Source organism: Podarcis erhardii (assembly GCF_964252035.2).
Source record: "Podarcis erhardii genome assembly, chromosome: 10".
Taxonomy (NCBI): domain Eukaryota; kingdom Metazoa; phylum Chordata; class Lepidosauria; order Squamata; family Lacertidae; genus Podarcis; species Podarcis erhardii.
In genome coordinates, this window is record NC_138500.1 from 61286960 (window position 1) to 61304157 (window position 17198).

Genomic DNA, 17198 nt, shown 5'->3' on the forward strand with positions numbered 1-17198 from the left:
TGTGCTGAATATATGCTATATGGTAATTTATGGATCTAAGCCATTTGCACATAGCAAAATATGTATCAAACTAAATTGTTGAACTGAAATACAATTAAGAAGAAGTAGATCATATTTTGGAAATATACATCCAGTTTTTTTTTTTCCTTTAAAAAATTTTTGGGGGACCCCCAAGAGAGTGGGACCCTAAGTTATAGTTTGTTTAGCTTATACTTAAATCCGGCACTGTGAAACTTTTGAAATGTAATAAAATATAACCTCGGGTGCGGGGAGGGGGGAGAGATTTATTTCCCAGCTAGCCAGCGGCGTTGTCAATCGACCTCTCCAAAATAAAATAAAAAAATGGGAAAGGAAACGGCCTGGAGAAAGAGGGCGCATGTTACGAGACCTTCATTCATCGATCCATCCATCCACGCTGCCTGCAGCGCGGTCCCCTCCCACCAAAGGGGGTGAATGGTGGAAAAGAAAGGGGGAGAGAAAGAGCGAGAGCCGCCCTCCTCCACAGAGGCTGGGAAAGAGAAAGAGAAACACACGCCCGAGAGAGAGAGAGAGAGAGAGAGAAGGCGGACGGGCGCGCGCAAAGGCGAGGCGCGCCCCCTCCGCGCGCGGTTCCGCCTCCCGCCGCGGTTGCTGCTCTCTTTCGCCGGGAGCTGGCGGCGCGGGGGAGGCGGGAAGCTGCCATGTCCTCCCCCAAGAAAGGTTTCTACCGGCAGGAGATCACCAAAACCGCGTGGGAGGTGAGGGAGCGCTACCGGGAGCTGCAGGCGGTGGGATCCGGAGCCTACGGCGCCGTCTGGTGAGTCTGGAGCGGGGCGAGGGGAGGAAGGAGGACCCCGGGGTGCAGGGCGAGGAGGAGCATCAGGCGCAGCAGCCCCGGAGGAAAGCGGGGCGAGGGGGGGGGGAGGAGACTCTATCCAAGTTCCCCAGCGATCCCGGAGTCGCCGGAGGGGGAACAATGGGCGCCTCGCAACTTCTCGGCTTCCCCGCAGACTCTGGAAAAAGGGGGCTGGGGAGGTTTGCGCGCTGCTGGTGCCTTCCCGGCTGCGCTCTCAGCTGCGCCTCGCCAATTCGCCGCGCGCCCGGTTCGGCGGAGGCGAGCGGGCGCCGAATTCGAACCCAGCGCTTCGTACTTCTTCTGCTCGCCCGTCTGAAGGTTAAGAGCTGGGGAAGTGCAGGGGTCTGTGGTCGGATAAGCTTGTTTGGGGGAGAGAAATGCACATCTATACTGTGACCCACCCATACCCTCCAATATTTCACAAATGAAAATAGGGACCTCCTATTTAATCATAATCATAATATGCTTATTTATACCCTGTCCATCTGACTGGGCTGCCCCAGCCACTCTGGGCAGCTTCCAACACATATAAAAACATAATAATAATAAATAAATAATAATAACACATATAAAAACATAATCCTAGGGGGCCGAGGTCCCTTCCTGCCCTCTCCCCCTAAAATATTTGGGGGGGAGTGAAAGGGCATTGCCATTCAAATGGTGTGCATATTCCGTGTAATGTGATTGATGGAACCCCAATAATAATTATTATTTTATTTGCCACGCATCTGACTGGGTTGCCCCAGCCACTCTGGGCAGCTCTCAAACGAAAAATAGTAAAAGCACAATACTAAAAATACACACTAAAAACCTCTCTGAACAGGGCTGCCTTCAGATGTCTTTGAAAAACGACCAAGCTGTTTACCTGTTTGACATCTGCTGAGAGGGCGGAAAAACCCCTCTTGCCTGGTTCCCTGCACATCTTGAAGCCCACGTCTATGCAATGTGGAAATGTGCGTGGAGAAATGTTTCTTCTCCTCCGCCTTCTTTTTTTCACTTTTATTGCCTTGCTTCCTGTGGTGTTAGAAACTTCCTGTTTGGAGGGGGGGGCGATAGGAAGCAAAATTTTACTCTTGGCAAATGGGTTCCCAGACATTGATATGGGTTCCTTCACAGGATTCTTTCATTTAAAAGAATCCGCATGACGGAATTTGTGGACTTTCTGCCCCATTTGCCTTTCTAGGCTTCACCAGCTGATTCTCTGCTGGTGTTAAAATGCCAATAACCTCAGGTGGACAGGGAAGGAGGCTGGTATTTTATTGCCTGCAACAGGCTGTGTGAGGGCTGATCTCCTTACTACTGCACCTCTAGCATCAGTTGTGTTTCTGACACAGGAAGGTGTTGAGAGTAAAATAGAGGAGGCTGACAGCTGTCAGATACAGAAGGATGCTCACAGGGAAGAACTGTTTGACACAGATAAGCTCCCTTTTGTTGAGTGCTATTCAAGCGTCTGGTCTTTGCAGCTCCTTCTGTTCCTCATATTCTGCTGAGAACGGCTGTCAGGCTTGGCCATCCCTACATAAACAGTGGTGAAGTAATCTGCGGTGAGGTAGAGGATATTTAACATGTAAGACAGGCGTTTTTCTCTCTCTCCTGTTGTTAGAATCCTTGTGCGGACTTGCCCCAAAATGTGGAATTGAAGTATAGGGTTGGAATGAAGGAATCTCAACTGAAGCATCCATGGCAGATGGCCATCCAATCTCTGCTTAAAAACTCTCCACGGAAGAAGAGTCCACAACCCCCCGAGGGAAACGCTTCCACTGCCGAACAGCAATTCCTGTCAGAAAGTTATCTCAGAAATAACATAAATACCTTAAATAATGCAGGTTTAACCCACCCCCCAGAATGTCAGGAACACAGGAAAGTGCCATATTTTTGAGTCAGGCCCACCCAGCTCAGTACTGTCTGCAGATTTGGAGGTGGGAGCATTTTCTCCGCCCCCATCATTCTGCCCAGACGCTGAGGTCCAGCGCAGAGGGCCTTCTGGCAGTTCCCTCGTTGCGAGAAGCCAAGTTACAGGGAACCAGGCAGAGGGCCTTCTCGGTAGTGGCACCCGCCCTGTGGAACGCCCTCCCATCAGATGTCAAAGAGAAAAAACAACTACAGTGGTACCTCGGGTTAAGTACTTAATTCGTTCCGGAGGTCTGTTCTTAACCTGAAACTGTTCTTAACCTGAAGCACCACTTTAGCTAATGGGGCCTCCTGCTGCCGCTGCGCTGCCGGAGCACAATTTCTGTTCTCATCCTGAAGCAAAGTTCTTAACCTGAGGTACTATTTCTGGGTTAGTGGAGTCTGTAACCTGAAGCGTATGTAACCTGAAGTGTATGTAACCCAAGGTACCACTGTACCAGACTTTAAGAAGACATCTGAAGGCAGTCCTGTTTAGGAAAGCTTTTAATGTTTAGTAGATTATTGTATTTTAATATTCTGTTGAAAGCTGCCCAGAGTGGCTGGGGAAACCCAGCCAGATGGGTGGGGTATAAATAATATATTATTATTGTTGTTATTGTTATTGTTATTATTCCAGCCTAACTGAAAAAGACAGGGATTGAACCTGGGACTCTCTGCATGGGCTCCGCCTCTGAGCTGCAACCCTTCCTTTATGTGGTTTGTATGCCAATCCCCAGGACGCAGGTGGCGCTGTGGGTTAAACCACAGAGCCTAGGACTTGCAGATCAGAAGGTTGGCGGTTCGAATCCCTGCGACGAGGTGAGCTCCCATTGCTACCGGTCCCTGCTCCTGCCAACCTACCAGTTCAAAAGCACATCAAAGTGCAAGTAGATAAATAGGTACCACTCTGGCGGGAAGGTAAACGGTGTTTCCGTGCGCTGCTCTGGTTTGCCAGAAGCGGCTTAGTCCTGCTGGCCACATGACCCAGAAGCTGTACTCCGGCTCCCTCAGCCAGTAAAGCGAGATGAGCGCCGCAACCCCAGAGTCGGTCATGACTGGACCTAATGGTCAGGGGTCCCTTTACCTTTACCTATGCCAATCCCCACGAACACCATAGCAATTGCAGGGGGGTCCAGGAGAATTACGCCTGTTGCATGTGAATGCTGCACCTCCTTTGGGTCTTGGGCACTGTATTGCCAGTGCTCACATTCTTCCTTTTTTCTCCGCTCTTGCCATTTCCATTTTGTGGCGAGGAAGAAGAATGAGAGAAACTAGTGGAGCCAAGACTATTTTCAGTCTGCCAGATATATCCACTTGGGCGGGCATAGGCAAACTCGGCCCTCCAGAAGTTTTGGGACTACAACTCCCATCATCCCTAGCTCACAGGACCAGTGGTCAGGGCTGATGGGAATTGTAGTCCCAAAACATCCCAAAACATTGCCTATGCCTGCACTTGGCAGTGGGGCAAGGAATAGGAACAGAGAAACTAACAGTAAGGAACAGGATAGCTCTGGCTGTGTTTCGAGGTCTGTTTGATGACGGTGTTTGGCACTCGCAGGATGACTTTCAAAGGACACTCGTGAGCAGTTGAGTCAGTATTACGGAAGCATTAATAATAAGAAGAAGAATAAGAAAAAAAATTATTTATATCCTGCCCTCCTCAGCTGAAGCCGGGCTCAGAGCGGCTAACAACAATAAGACTATAAGCATCTATTTATACATATTATTATTATTCTGGGATAGCTCACTCTGTAGAGAAGGAGACGTTTATAGTCTCAGGGTCGTAGGTTAAAGCCCTAAGTTGGGCAAAAAGATACCGGCATTGCAGGGGTTGGACTAGATGACCCTTCCAATTCTTCAATTTGATGATCTATGATTTATTTTTGTTTTCGTTATTATTATTATTATCATTATCATTATCATTATTATTATTATTATTATTATTGCATATAACATTCCCAGAGACAAATCCGTCAGGGTCCTAAATAACAATGGGGTTTTCTGTTGCAGTGTAATATTATTTAAATTGATGTATTTGCAGGCCAGTTTTGGTTACTGGTTCTGTCTCTAAGTCAGAAGCTCCCAACTTTAGTCCCTGGCACCAGTTGGTAGGACTGCCACCAACCACTATATATTGGGTTTGATGCACCAAAGGTCTGACTCCGTAAAAGACAACTTCCTGTGTTCAAAGTAGGCATCTGAATTAGTCCTTTAAAAAAATGTTCAGTTAAGCCAGGGGTCCCCAACCTAAGGCCTGCGGGCCGGATAAGGCCCGAGGGACTCATTTATCTGGCCAGCGGTGACCCCCGCCACCTGCTCTTACCGGCGCGGCGCTGCGCAGCTGCCTACTTCTGGGTCGGTGGAGCACTGGAAATAGCTTGTGCGCATGGACAAGCGTTATTTGCACAAGTGTTATTTCCGGTGCACATCCAGGTCGGAGGAGGCCTGTGCACATGTGCACAAGCTGTTTTCGGTGCTCCTCCGACCCGGAAGTGCGCTAGAAATAGCGTGTTTGCACGCATATGGGCACGCGCTCCTCCGCCTCCAGCCCGCTGCATGATCAGTGCTGGAGACACTGGCCTGAGGCGCGGTACGTTTGCTGGCCCCTGAGTTAAGCTTTACCCGTCTTGAATATTTACTACAGTGGTACCTCAGGTTAAGAACTTACTTTGTTCTGGAGGTCCGTTCTTAACCTGAAACTGTTCTTAACCTGAGGTACCACTTTAGCTAATGGGGCCTCCCGCTGCCGCCACACCGCCGGAGCATGATTTCTGTTCTCATCCTGAAGCAAAGTTCTTAACCCGAGGTACTATATCTGGGTTAGCGGAGTCTGTAACCTGAAGCGTCTGTAACCTGAAGCGTCTGTAACCCAAGGTACCACTGTATTATGGTTCCTTAGCCATGTGTCTTAGTTCCTTTCCATATGTTGACATTTTCTAGGAGTGCCCCTGGGTCAATTTTTCACATACCGGGTGTTAACGTTGTTCGCTATTTTTATGTCTGTTTTGCGTCGCACCTTAATTTACAAGCTGGGATGACCTTCAGTGACAATGTTGTCTCCTGCCTACCACCACAGCTGTTTTTCTCATCTCCTGGCCCCGCAACACAGCAGTCCTGAGATAGGAAATGTGGTTCTTAGAGGGATATAAACTTACATCTAGCCTCACGTGTTTCATCATCTGAAACATCATCATAAAATGCTGGAACTGCCATAGTGATTTAAGCTGTTCCTGTCTTATCCTCACAACTGTAATTCAACTGCAATTTAGCCTGTTGCAAGTGTGAAGCACCTGAGGGCCTGCAGATGTTGTTGGACTACAACTCCCATCATCCCTGACCATTGGCTATGCTTGCTAGAGCTGATGGGAGTTGGAATCCAGCAACAGCTGAATGGCCACATGTTCCCCATCCTTGTCTATATAGTCTTGGACTCACTGTGACTGGGGGCAGTGAGATGAAACTGCTGTGCCTTTCTGGGTAGAACACATAGAGATGGAATTCATCCTTCCTGTGCAGGTCCCAGGTTTTCCAGTTGAAAAGATTCAGGCGGCAGGTATTTGGGAATATTTCTGTTTGAGATCCAGAGAGCCTATTTCCATTAGAGCAGTGCTGTGGGTTAAACCACAGAGCCTAGGACTTGCCGATCAGAAGGTCGGCGGTTCGAATCCCCGCGACGGGGTGAGCTCCCGTTGCTCGGTCCCTGCTCCTGCCAACCTAGCAGTTCGAAAGCACATCAAAGTGCAAGTAGATAAATAGGTACCACTCTGGCGGGAAGGTAAACGGCGTATCCATGCGCTGCTCTGGTTCGCCAGAAGCGGCTTAGTCATGCTGGCCACATGACCCAAAAGCTGTACGCCGGCTCCCTCGGGCAATAAAGCGAGATGAGCGTCGTAACCCCAGAGTCGGTCACGACTGGACCTAATGATCAGGGGTCCCTTTACCTTTAAGGACACAGGAAGAGTTCTACTGGAACAGACAAGTCCTGTCTATTCAGAATTCTTCTCTCCCAACTACCTAAGGTAAAGGTAAAGGACCCCTGGAAAGTTGAGTCCAATCAAAGGCAACTATGGGTTTGCGGCGCTCATCTCGCTTTCAGGCCGAGGGAGCCAGCGTTTGTCCACATACAGCTTTCCAGGTCATGTGGCCAGCATGAATAAACCACTTCTGGCACAACAGAACACCGTGATGGAAACCAGAGCATGCAAGAACTGCATTTACCTTCCCACAGCAGCGGTGCCTATTTATCTACTTGCACTGGCGTGCTTTCAAACTGCTAGGTTGGCAGAAGCTGGGACCGAGCAACGAGAACTCACTCTGTTGCGGGGATTCGAACCGCCGACCTTCCAATCGGCAAGCCCAAGAGGCTCAGTGGTTCAGACCACAGCGCCACCTATGGAAAGACCACAAGGGGATGTATAACGTCTGTTGTTCTTTAAGGGAATATGTTATTATCATGTAAATATACGGGCAGGGATTTATAAAATGGCAGCTGATGGATAATGAAAAAGGGAAAAATAATAATTAAATAATAATAATTGTTAATTGTATATAAGGAATGAAATATGAATTACAGTGGTACCTCGGGTTAAGAACTTAATTCGTTCTGGAGGTCTGTTCTTGACCTGAAACTGTTCTTAACCTGAAGCACCACTTTATTGGGCCTCCCGCTGCCGCCGCAAGATTTCTGTTCTCATCCTGAAGCAAAGTTCTTAACCCGAGGTACTATTTCTGGGTTAACGGAGTCTGTAACCTGAAGCGTATGTAACCCGAGGTACAACTGTAGAAATAAATATGTAATATCAAGCTGCATCGGGGGAAAGTAGGCATGCATCTAGGATAAAGAGCAGGAAGTCAACTTTGGGGGGAAATTGTATTAGATTTCATGTAGCTTGGCAATGATTTGTGAAAAATTTGGAAAACTAATAAATATTATTTGGCAAAAGAAAACAAACCCCACGAGCTGGACATGATACTTGGCTAGATATAAAAAATAATATGTCCAGGAATGAGGCAGTTTTCAGTATTACAATACATTTCTGAAACTGCCTGCCCATGCTCTTAACTTATAAGCAAGCTAACTACCATGCCAAAGTTTGGATTTGGATTTGATATCCCGCTTTATCACTTCCCTAAGGAGTCTCAAAGCGGCTCACATTCTCCTTTCCCTTCCTCCCCCACAACAAACACTCTGTGAGGTGAGTGGGGCTGAGAGACTTCAGAGAAGTGTGACTGGCCCAAGGTCACCCAGCAGCTGCATGTGGAGGAGCGGGGAAACGAACCCAGTTCACCAGATTACGAGTCTACTGTTCTTAACCACTACACCACACTGGCTCTCCGTTAAATTTGCTGAGTTCTGAAAGCAAGTTTGAAGGGAGCCACATGCACACATATCCGTCCTTTTCCACTCTCACATACCCACCCTCCTGTTGAAATGCACACACGGCTTGGCAGGCATTGGGAACACACAGAAACTGAATTTTGTCGCCCTTGCTTGGGTGCTGTTATACGGCGTATTCCTTATCTGCGTCAATAAACGTGCTTTGTCTCTTTCCCAGGATGCAGCTATACCTTTTCGCCTAGCTTCTGATTCATGGAATTTCTGTTCTCTGTTTCCTTTAAGCTCAGCTATTGACAGGAAAAATGGAACAAAAGTGGCTATTAAGAAGTTGTACCGTCCATTTCAATCGGAACTTTTTGCCAAGCGAGCCTATCGGGAATTGCGTCTCCTGAAGCACATGAAGCATGAAAATGTGAGTATAGAGGCACTAACAAACCTCTCTTCCTCCACTCTTCCCCCACATTTTAGGAAGTTAGCTGCTGCGCACTGTGACGGAGTTGCATGGCTTTAAATTCAAATTATTTCAAATGTGTTCATACGCACCTGGATTTTTCTATAAAGAAAAACCCGGATGGTTGTCATATGAAATCTGATGTATGTTTGTAATTTTATTTCTCAGCAAGCCACATGATTGTAATAAAACCTATGAGTGGCTTACAAAAAACAAAAGAACATTGAAGTTAAAACATTCAAAAGATGAAAACATTCAAAAGATAATTAAAATCCATGGTAAACAAAGGATTAAAACACATTTGCAAGTATGTAAATAATAATCATAATGCCAAGATGCCAATATTATATGTCCAGAAATTGCTGTTCCTATCCTGGCCATCCCCATGCCTCTTATTTATGCATATGAGCGCATATGCACAATGTTTTCTTCATATAATCCTGCCATTATATCAGTGAATGTGTCCTCTGTTTTGTTTCAGACTTGCTATTGTTATCGTTTGCAACTTTAATTAAACTCTTATTAGCAGCTGTTTGCAACAGTCTTCCATGTTGTGCAATTATCATAATGCAAAATATACTTAACTGTTACAAGTGAGTGTAATATATGTGAATATATCATCACAGTAATATTAAGGGCAGTTCACACAATAAATTGCTTTCTATATGCAAGCAGCCCCAGCTGTCCCTGGGTACAGCAGCTTGGATCGTAATAATAATAATAATAATAATAATAATAATAATAATTATTATTATTATTATTATTATTATTTATACCCCGCCCATCTGGCTGGGTTCCCCCAGCCACTCTGGGCGGCTTCCAACAAAATATTAAAATACAATAGTCTATTAAACTTTAAAAGCTTCCCTAAACAGGGCTGCCTTCAGATGTCTTCTAAGCCTTCAGATGTCTGTGAGAGTGTGATCCTAAACAAGTTTACCTAGAAAGGCCGATTGAGTTCAATCAAGCTTACTCCCATGTAGCCCACATAAGTTAAATCCAAAAAGTTCACAATAGTAATGTTTCCGGTCTCCTCCTCACCCCTGGACCCCAAAGCACTCCCATGAACTTCCCTCTCTGGGAAGTTGAGTGGGGGCCACCTAAAAATATGGGAAGGTCGGACGCTGGAGGTGGAGGGCGAGAATGGGAAATGTTTCTTTTTTGAACTTCCTAAAGGCTGAAATCTTACGCATGGGACTGGCAGCAATCCCTGTGACCATGGTGCTCTTTATATTTACCAATGTGAGAGCATTCGCGGAAGCGTCAAGATAAGGATAAAAATGTAATTTGTGGTCCACCTTCGAGAGCAAAAGAAGAAGGGAAGAGCTTTAGCAGAAGGACTGTGAGTTAAATTTAAGTTGATATTTTGACAGTCTTGAAATCTCAAGAGAGATAAGCGGTATCGTAAGAGCACATTAGGAGGAAGAGGTCAGTGCAAATGCTGACAGAAGATGTATGAGTATATTATTCTGTGCACATGTTTTTTTGCCCCATCTGGAGATTACGTTTCGGTGGGGGAAATATCATATGTGAACAGACCCTGTGTTTTGAAAGGGATGGAGATGGAATGTTAAGATAACATAGAATTAATGTAAAGGGAGAAGGGAGTTAAGTAAATTAATATCACAATTTTTGTTAGGATTTAAAATACAAACTGAGTTAAAACAGTGGTCTCAGTCCAGAAGAATAATGAATATACTTCTGTATCACTAAAATTCTATCCCTTTGCAGCTGATTTCTTGGCAGATTTGCTTGGGACTTATCCCAAACTAAGCATGCATAGGATTGGAACCTGATTTCTTATCCTAAATATTGGGGGAAAGTTGATATAATTAAAAGTCAGAAGTATTACCGTCAAGTCCTTTGGACGCTTACTTGGAAATTATGTCCACATTTCAGTAGGACTTCCCATCTAGGCTTTAAACATACTTAGGTCAACTTTGTTTCAACTTTGATTTGAAAGTTATTCAATTAATTTTCTGTCATATAATGTTTAACGAGGCTTTTTATTGATCATGTTACTGATAAATACTGTATCTCCAAGCTGTTTAGGTTTGGGGTCTCATCAGGTACTTGTTAACACGAAGATTACTCTGTGGAGTACAGCATTGTACAACAGGGTACAATGGCCCCATCTGCATTTAAAGCAGTTTCATACCACTTTAAACATGCATGATTTACCCCCAAACAGTCTGGAAAGTGTAAATAGTTAAGGGTGTTGAGAGTTGTTAGTAAAGGTAAAGGTACCCCTGCCCGTACGGGCCAGTCGTGTCCGACTCTGGGGTTGCGTGCTTATCTCGCTTAAGAGGCCGGGAGCCAGCGCTGTCCGCAGACACTTCCGGGTCACGTGGCCAGCGTGACGAAGCTGCTCTGGCAAGCCGGCACCAGCGCAACACACGGAAACACCGTTTCCCTTCCCGCTATAAAGCGGTACCTATTTATCTACTTGCACTTGGGGGTGCTTTCAAACTGCTAGGTGGGCAGGAGCTGGGACCGAAAGACGGGAGCTCACCCCGCCGCGGGGATTCGAACCGCCGACCATGCGATCGGCAAGTCCTAGGCACTGAGGTTTTACCCACAGCGCCACCCGCATCCCTGAGAGTTGTTAGGTGACTCCTATTCCCCTCACGGAGCTACAATTCTCCCAAGGGAATTCTCCCTAAACGGCCTCAGCTCAGTATACCTGAAGGAGCGTCTCCACCCCATCATTCAGCCCGGACACTGAGGTCCAGCTCCGAGGGACTTCTGGCAGTGCCCTCCCTGCGAGAAGTAAGCTTACAGCAGGCAGAGGCAAACTCGGCCCTCCAGATATTTTGGGACTACAATTCCCATCATCCTTGACCACTGGTCCTGTTAGCTAGGGATGATGGGAGTTGTAGTCCCAAAACATCTGGAGGGGCCGAGTTTGCCTATGCCTGAGTTACAGGGAACCAGGCAGAAGGCCTTCTCGGTAGTGGCACCTGCCCTGTGGAACGCCCTCCCACCAGATGTCAAGGAGATAAATACAGTTTTTAGAAGACACCTGAAGGCATCTCTACATAGGGAAGATTTTTTTAAAAGGTTTGTTTTATTATGGTTTTTGGTTCATTGGAAGCCACCCAGAGTGTCAGATGGGCAGGGCACAAGAAATAATAATAATAAAAATTATTATTATTGGAGTTTCCTGGAAAGAGGAATTGATTGCCAAATGAATTTGGAAATCAGAGCTCTGTGAGGGAAACAAGGGTCTCCTAACAACTCTTAGAAGCTACATTTCCCAGGATTATTTAAATGTATAATGCAAATGTTTGTGCTCAAAACAACAATGAGAATACCACACTGTTACAAAAAACCCCAAACTCTGCTAAAATTGTTAATAAACACTGTTTCCGGTAAAGAAATGAATTGGATTATACACTGGAAAAGCAGCAACCTGGGCAGATCTTGGAAAAAAGAGATACTAGCTGAGGGGGAAAAAGAACCACAGCAAAAATAGTGACCCTTAGGGATTATTGCTAGCAAACAGCGTCTGTGATTGAGCAGGATAAACCACATGAATGGGGATACTGAGACTCATCATTATAATCCTATTTGCTCTTGATATCAACATGGAATAGGTTTTCTAGGATTCCTGTAGACAGAGTCAACAGGAAATGGGGACGTGGCAAGAAAATTTACGATCATTCTGCTGACTAACGGAATGAAAATTGCAGCCAATGAAAGAGCTATTTTGGAGTAAGAGTGACTATATAATTGGATTGCTGAGGTCAAGAGAATTTGAAATAAGTGGTTGTAGTGATGCATACAGTGCCATACAAATTAAGGCAATACAGATAACTCTAAATGTTTTTGTAAGCAGCACTGTAGAAATGCAACATGTTGTGAAATTTAAAAGATGCAAGTTGGGGTGGTTTTGGTAAGGCAAAAACTATTGATGATATTCCATGTCTGCCAAGGCAACTTGGCTTCACTGATCTGTGGTTTTTGATGCATAACATCAAAAGATGAGATCCGTAAAACATCAGAGAGATGCCCTCATTATGTTTCAGTTCATTCAGAATCTGAGAGTGCAGTTGACATAACACATCTTGCTTCAAAATACATTTGCTGTATAAAAATATAGTGCGTTGGTTTTCAGATAAGCTTGTCAAGCAATAGTAAACAAGAGAGAGAGAGAGAGCGCGAGCGCTAGCTCTCAAATGCAGCAGTTTCATTTTAGGAAAAGCGGGTGTTTTTACTGTGCCTCTTCAGTGAAGTACAGTTTTCTTTCTCTTCCCACCTTCACCAGCTATGTAATGGATCGAAATAATCAGAGATCGTGGGTTATAGTGTCCTGGTTTGGCTAAAGTGCTAAACCATTTAGTACTACATGAATGAGCCTTGCAGTTGTTCGTTCTCATCTCCTCCAGCAGTGATTCTGCAAGGGGGAGACTGGCGGTTTTTGCTTTCGTTTTCAATTAACCACAATTTTAGTGTTATACTCAAACCCTGAATTGTGGTTCATCTTAATTACAGTTTCTTGAAAGAAGCCAGCTTCATAAATCACAATTTGAAGTTTATTTGTTTCAGTAAACTGTAGTTAACCATAACTGTGGCTTATCTGCGTTGGAACAAATTGAAAGTCTCCCATCGGTCTCATAACTACATCAGAGAGGAGAAGGGAAGCAGCAACTGAAAAGCATGAGACTTGCTCACATAATACTAAACCAAACATATCCTATGCTTCTACCACACTAGTCTTGAGAGCCCCTCAAGCCTCAGATTGTTGGGGAACTATGGTGAGGCGGTAGAAACCTCCATTCTGCAATCACAACTTGTTCTGGGTTGTTGGAATCCAGCCCTCTATATCTGTTACATATAGAATTACTGATATACAGTGGTACCTTGGTTCTCAAACTTAATCCGTTCCGGAAGTCCATTCCAAAACCAAAGCGTTCCAAAACCAAGGCGCGCTTTCCCATAGAAAGTAATGCAAAGTGGATTAATCCGTTCCAGACCTTTAAAAACAACCCCAAAACAGCCATTTAACATGAATTTTACTATCTAATGAGACCATTGATCCATAAAATGAAATAAATAAACAATGTACTGCAGTCACACACACAGTCAATCAATCAATCAGTAGCTGAACTGGGTTCCACACAGTCACACACAAAAAAAGAGCTGCAAAAACAAGAACACAAAATAAATAGCAAAAACAGACAGACCTCAGTGTAACACTCAAAACGGAAGTGTGGCACTCAAATCGAAAGTGTGGCTCTCAGATCGGAAGTTAACACTCAAAACGGAGCACATTCGGCTTCCAAAAAGAGTTCGCAAACCGGAACACTTACGGCCGGGTTTGCAGTGTTTGGGTTCCAAGTTGTTTGAGTACCAAGGCGTTTGAGAACCAAGGTACCACTGTGACACCATTTATTTCAGCGTTTCTCTTGCGAATAATAACTTGTATAGGGTGGTATTGTTGCTGTTGTACCTTCTCATCCATCCCTTTTTTGTGATTGTTAAATGCCAGGGTTTTTAATTATTCCCCTCCCCCTTTCATAGGTGATTGGACTACTAGATGTCTTCACACCAGATGTGTCCCTGGATAAATTTAATGACTTGTAAGTTTACAATTCTCTTGAAAAGTTTGGATGATATATAAATATTTGTATATTATTTCCAAGAGGACTGGTTCCTTTGTGGCCCTTTGGCAGTCACTGTGATATAAAAGCTCGATTCTGACTTAATTTGCTTTAAAGTGTATCTGTAGAATTACTGTCTTCCTTAAGTAAAAACAGCTAGGCCTGATTTCTGCATTAGCAGGAGCACCATGGCAACTACCTTTCCACGCAAGTATGTACTAACATTTGTCATGTTAAGGACTCGTAAGGTGTGTTAGCGACCTGATTTGTACATTAAAAAGTATATTGGAGTTTTTCACAAGTCAAGAGTAAAGCTTACATTGTTGTTGTTTTTTAATAATATTTATTCAGAATTTGAGAATTACAAAAAGAAAAAAGAAAAATACAAAAAACAGAAAAAAATACAATGAAAAAATAGAATCATTGAAAAAGGGGGGGGAAAAAACAGATTAAACCTTAACTTAACTTTCTTCCTTTACTTATTTCCTTGACCTCCTCACACCTCCCATTTTTGTATTCTAGTTCAAATTGTTATATCAGCAAATCCTTCCAACCTTGTTTTTAACTTAATAATTTGTCTTAATATATTATTATTTTACATTCTCTCTTTCATCAATTTCATCAATTCATTTTTACTTAATCCTTTATATCATTTCTACCAAAACCATATATTTTTCCAGCATCTTTCTAACAATCCTTAATTTTACAATATTTTTGAAGATATACTTTAAATTTTTTCCAATCTTCTTCCACCGACTCTTCTCCTTGGTCCCGGATTCTGCCAGTCATCTCAGCCAATTCCATATATTCCATCACCTTCGTCTGTAAGAGTAAAGCTTACTTTGAATAAGTGGAAGTATGTTACTTCTGTCTGCTATTGCAGCTGGTAGAGGAATTTCAGCTCCACTACATTACAGTGGTGCCTCAGGTTGCAGACAGGATCCATTCCGGAGGTCCAGCTGGATCCCGAGGTTTTCGCAACCGGAGGACCGCTTCTGTGCATGCGTGCGCACCAAAACCCAGTAAAATACTTCCGGGTTTGCCACTTACGTATCCCGTTCTCATGTTGCCACCCTCCGGACCTCTTTAGGAGGAGGCACACGTACGAGGGCCTCAGAAGATGATCTCAGGGTCCTGGTAGGTTCATATGGAAAGAGACGGTCCTTGAGGTATTGCGGTCCTGAGCCATTTAAGGCTTTACAGTGGTACCTCTGGTTACGTACTTAATTTGTTCCAGAGGTCCGTTCTTAACCTGAAACTGTTCTTAACCTGAAGCACCACTTTAATAATAATAATAATAATAATAATAGTAGTAGTAGTAATAAATTTTATTTATACCCCGCCCTCCCCAGCCAAGACCGGGCTCAGAGCAGCTAACAACCAATAATAAAAACAAGTTGATTAAAATACAATTTAAAAAACAATATTAAAATACATTAAAACATTAGGATGCAGGCTCTTCACAGGAGGAGAAAGGAAAAAGAAAGAGGGGGAGGGAATCAAACTGATTCTAAGCCAAAGGCCAGGCGGAACAACTCTGTCTTACAGGCCCTGCGGAAAGAAATCAGATCCTTCAGGGCCCTGGTCTCATGAGACAGAGCGTTCCACCAGGCCGGAGCCAGTGTTGAAAAGGCCCTGGCTCTGGTTGAGGCTAATCTAACTTTCTTAGGGCCCGGGACCTCTAGGGTGTTCCTATTTATGGACCTTAAGGTCCTCCGTGGGGCATACCGGGAGAGGCGGTCCTGTAGGTACAAGGACTTTAGCTAATGGGGCCTGCCGCGCTGCCGCCACGTGATTTCTGTTCTTTTTTTAAAAAAAATATTTTTTATTAACTGACCAATCAAATCAAATCACATAAATTCCTAATTACAAAGCCGAATTTTAATTTTTTCTTGGGGGTACCCATATTTCAAGTTCCGAAGGGTATTCCAATCATCTTCTTGCTGCTGCATTAATGTCCACAAATCTGTCCAAATAATGTTCACAATTCTATCCAGTCCTATCTTGCTGTTTCCACATCTCCTCTTGTTATTTTCATATATTTTTCTTTTTTTCTTTGTGATCTCTTCTGATCATCTCCTTAAGCAGGTAAACACAAATTGTAATCCTGTGTGAATTTTTCCGTTCGTCCAATAACCATATTGAGATGGTTTCCATGTATCATCACTTCCATAAATAAAAGCACTCTTTCCATCATTAATCTTCGCAAATCTGTCGCCTTCTTTAGTCCTCTGAGGAGGTTCGCCCGCTGTATGAAAACAAATGCATTCCTCCTCCCAGTCATAAGTCTTTCGACAGAACTTGCCAAAATGGCGACGCTGTTTTTTACTGCGTCATCCCAAAGCTCTTGTCCTTTCCACGATCTCCTTAAAACATGCTTTTGGTTAAAAATTATCTCCACACAGTCTTAAATCATCCAGCTTAGGTCATTTAAGCGGCATTTCTGACTTGTGGGGGGGGGTTATTGGTTAATCACATAAAAGAAAGAAAGGAAAGTCCCCCCCCCCCATCCAGTCCCGTTGCCGACATACCAAGCCTTGGTGTGTCTTCTCATGATATATTCCTGTTTATCCGACACGTCTTCTTTATCAGAGATCCCTTCAATTAGCAGTCTTTACTCCCCATTCTTCCTTGAAATATGTGCATTTGCTTCTTTCTAATTGTTTCTTTTGAAGTTGCTGCAGCTAGTGGCGCGAATCAGAGACAGCGTCCAGGAGAGCCAAAGTCCACACAAGGGCTTTCTGCCTAGTGCCCCCACCCCCTCGAGTTCGGGGGTGGTATATGTGGGCACAGCAGGCAAGGTCAGTCCCCCCCATCTCCTTGGGGGGGCAGGGAGGCTGCATACTCCCATCACAGCCTCTTAATTACCTTGTGTGGGTCGGAGAGATGTTATTGTCGGCCATCTTCCAATGCGTCCCTAGTGCCCCCCCCCCCCATGATTTCTGTTCTCATCCTGAAGCAAAGTTCTTAACCCGAGATATTATTTCTGGGTTAGTGGAGTCTGTAACCTGAAGTGTCTGTAACCTGAAGCGTATGTAACCCGAGGTACCATTGTATAGGTCAAAACAAGCACTTTGAATT

General features: G+C 44.4%; 1 protein-coding gene across 1 annotated transcript in view; it reads left to right on the plus strand.

Moving 5' to 3' along the window:
- The first annotated feature begins 561 nt into the window (after positions 1–561).
- MAPK12 (mitogen-activated protein kinase 12) overlaps positions 562–17198 on the plus strand; it is a 45489-nt gene continuing 28852 nt past the window's right edge. Inside the window, exons 1-3 of the mRNA XM_081878092.1 lie at positions 562–796; positions 8346–8475; positions 14038–14096. Coding sequence (XP_081734218.1) covers positions 681–796; positions 8346–8475; positions 14038–14096 — 305 coding nt within the window. The 5' untranslated portion in view covers positions 562–680. The remainder of the gene's footprint in view (positions 797–8345; positions 8476–14037; positions 14097–17198) is intronic.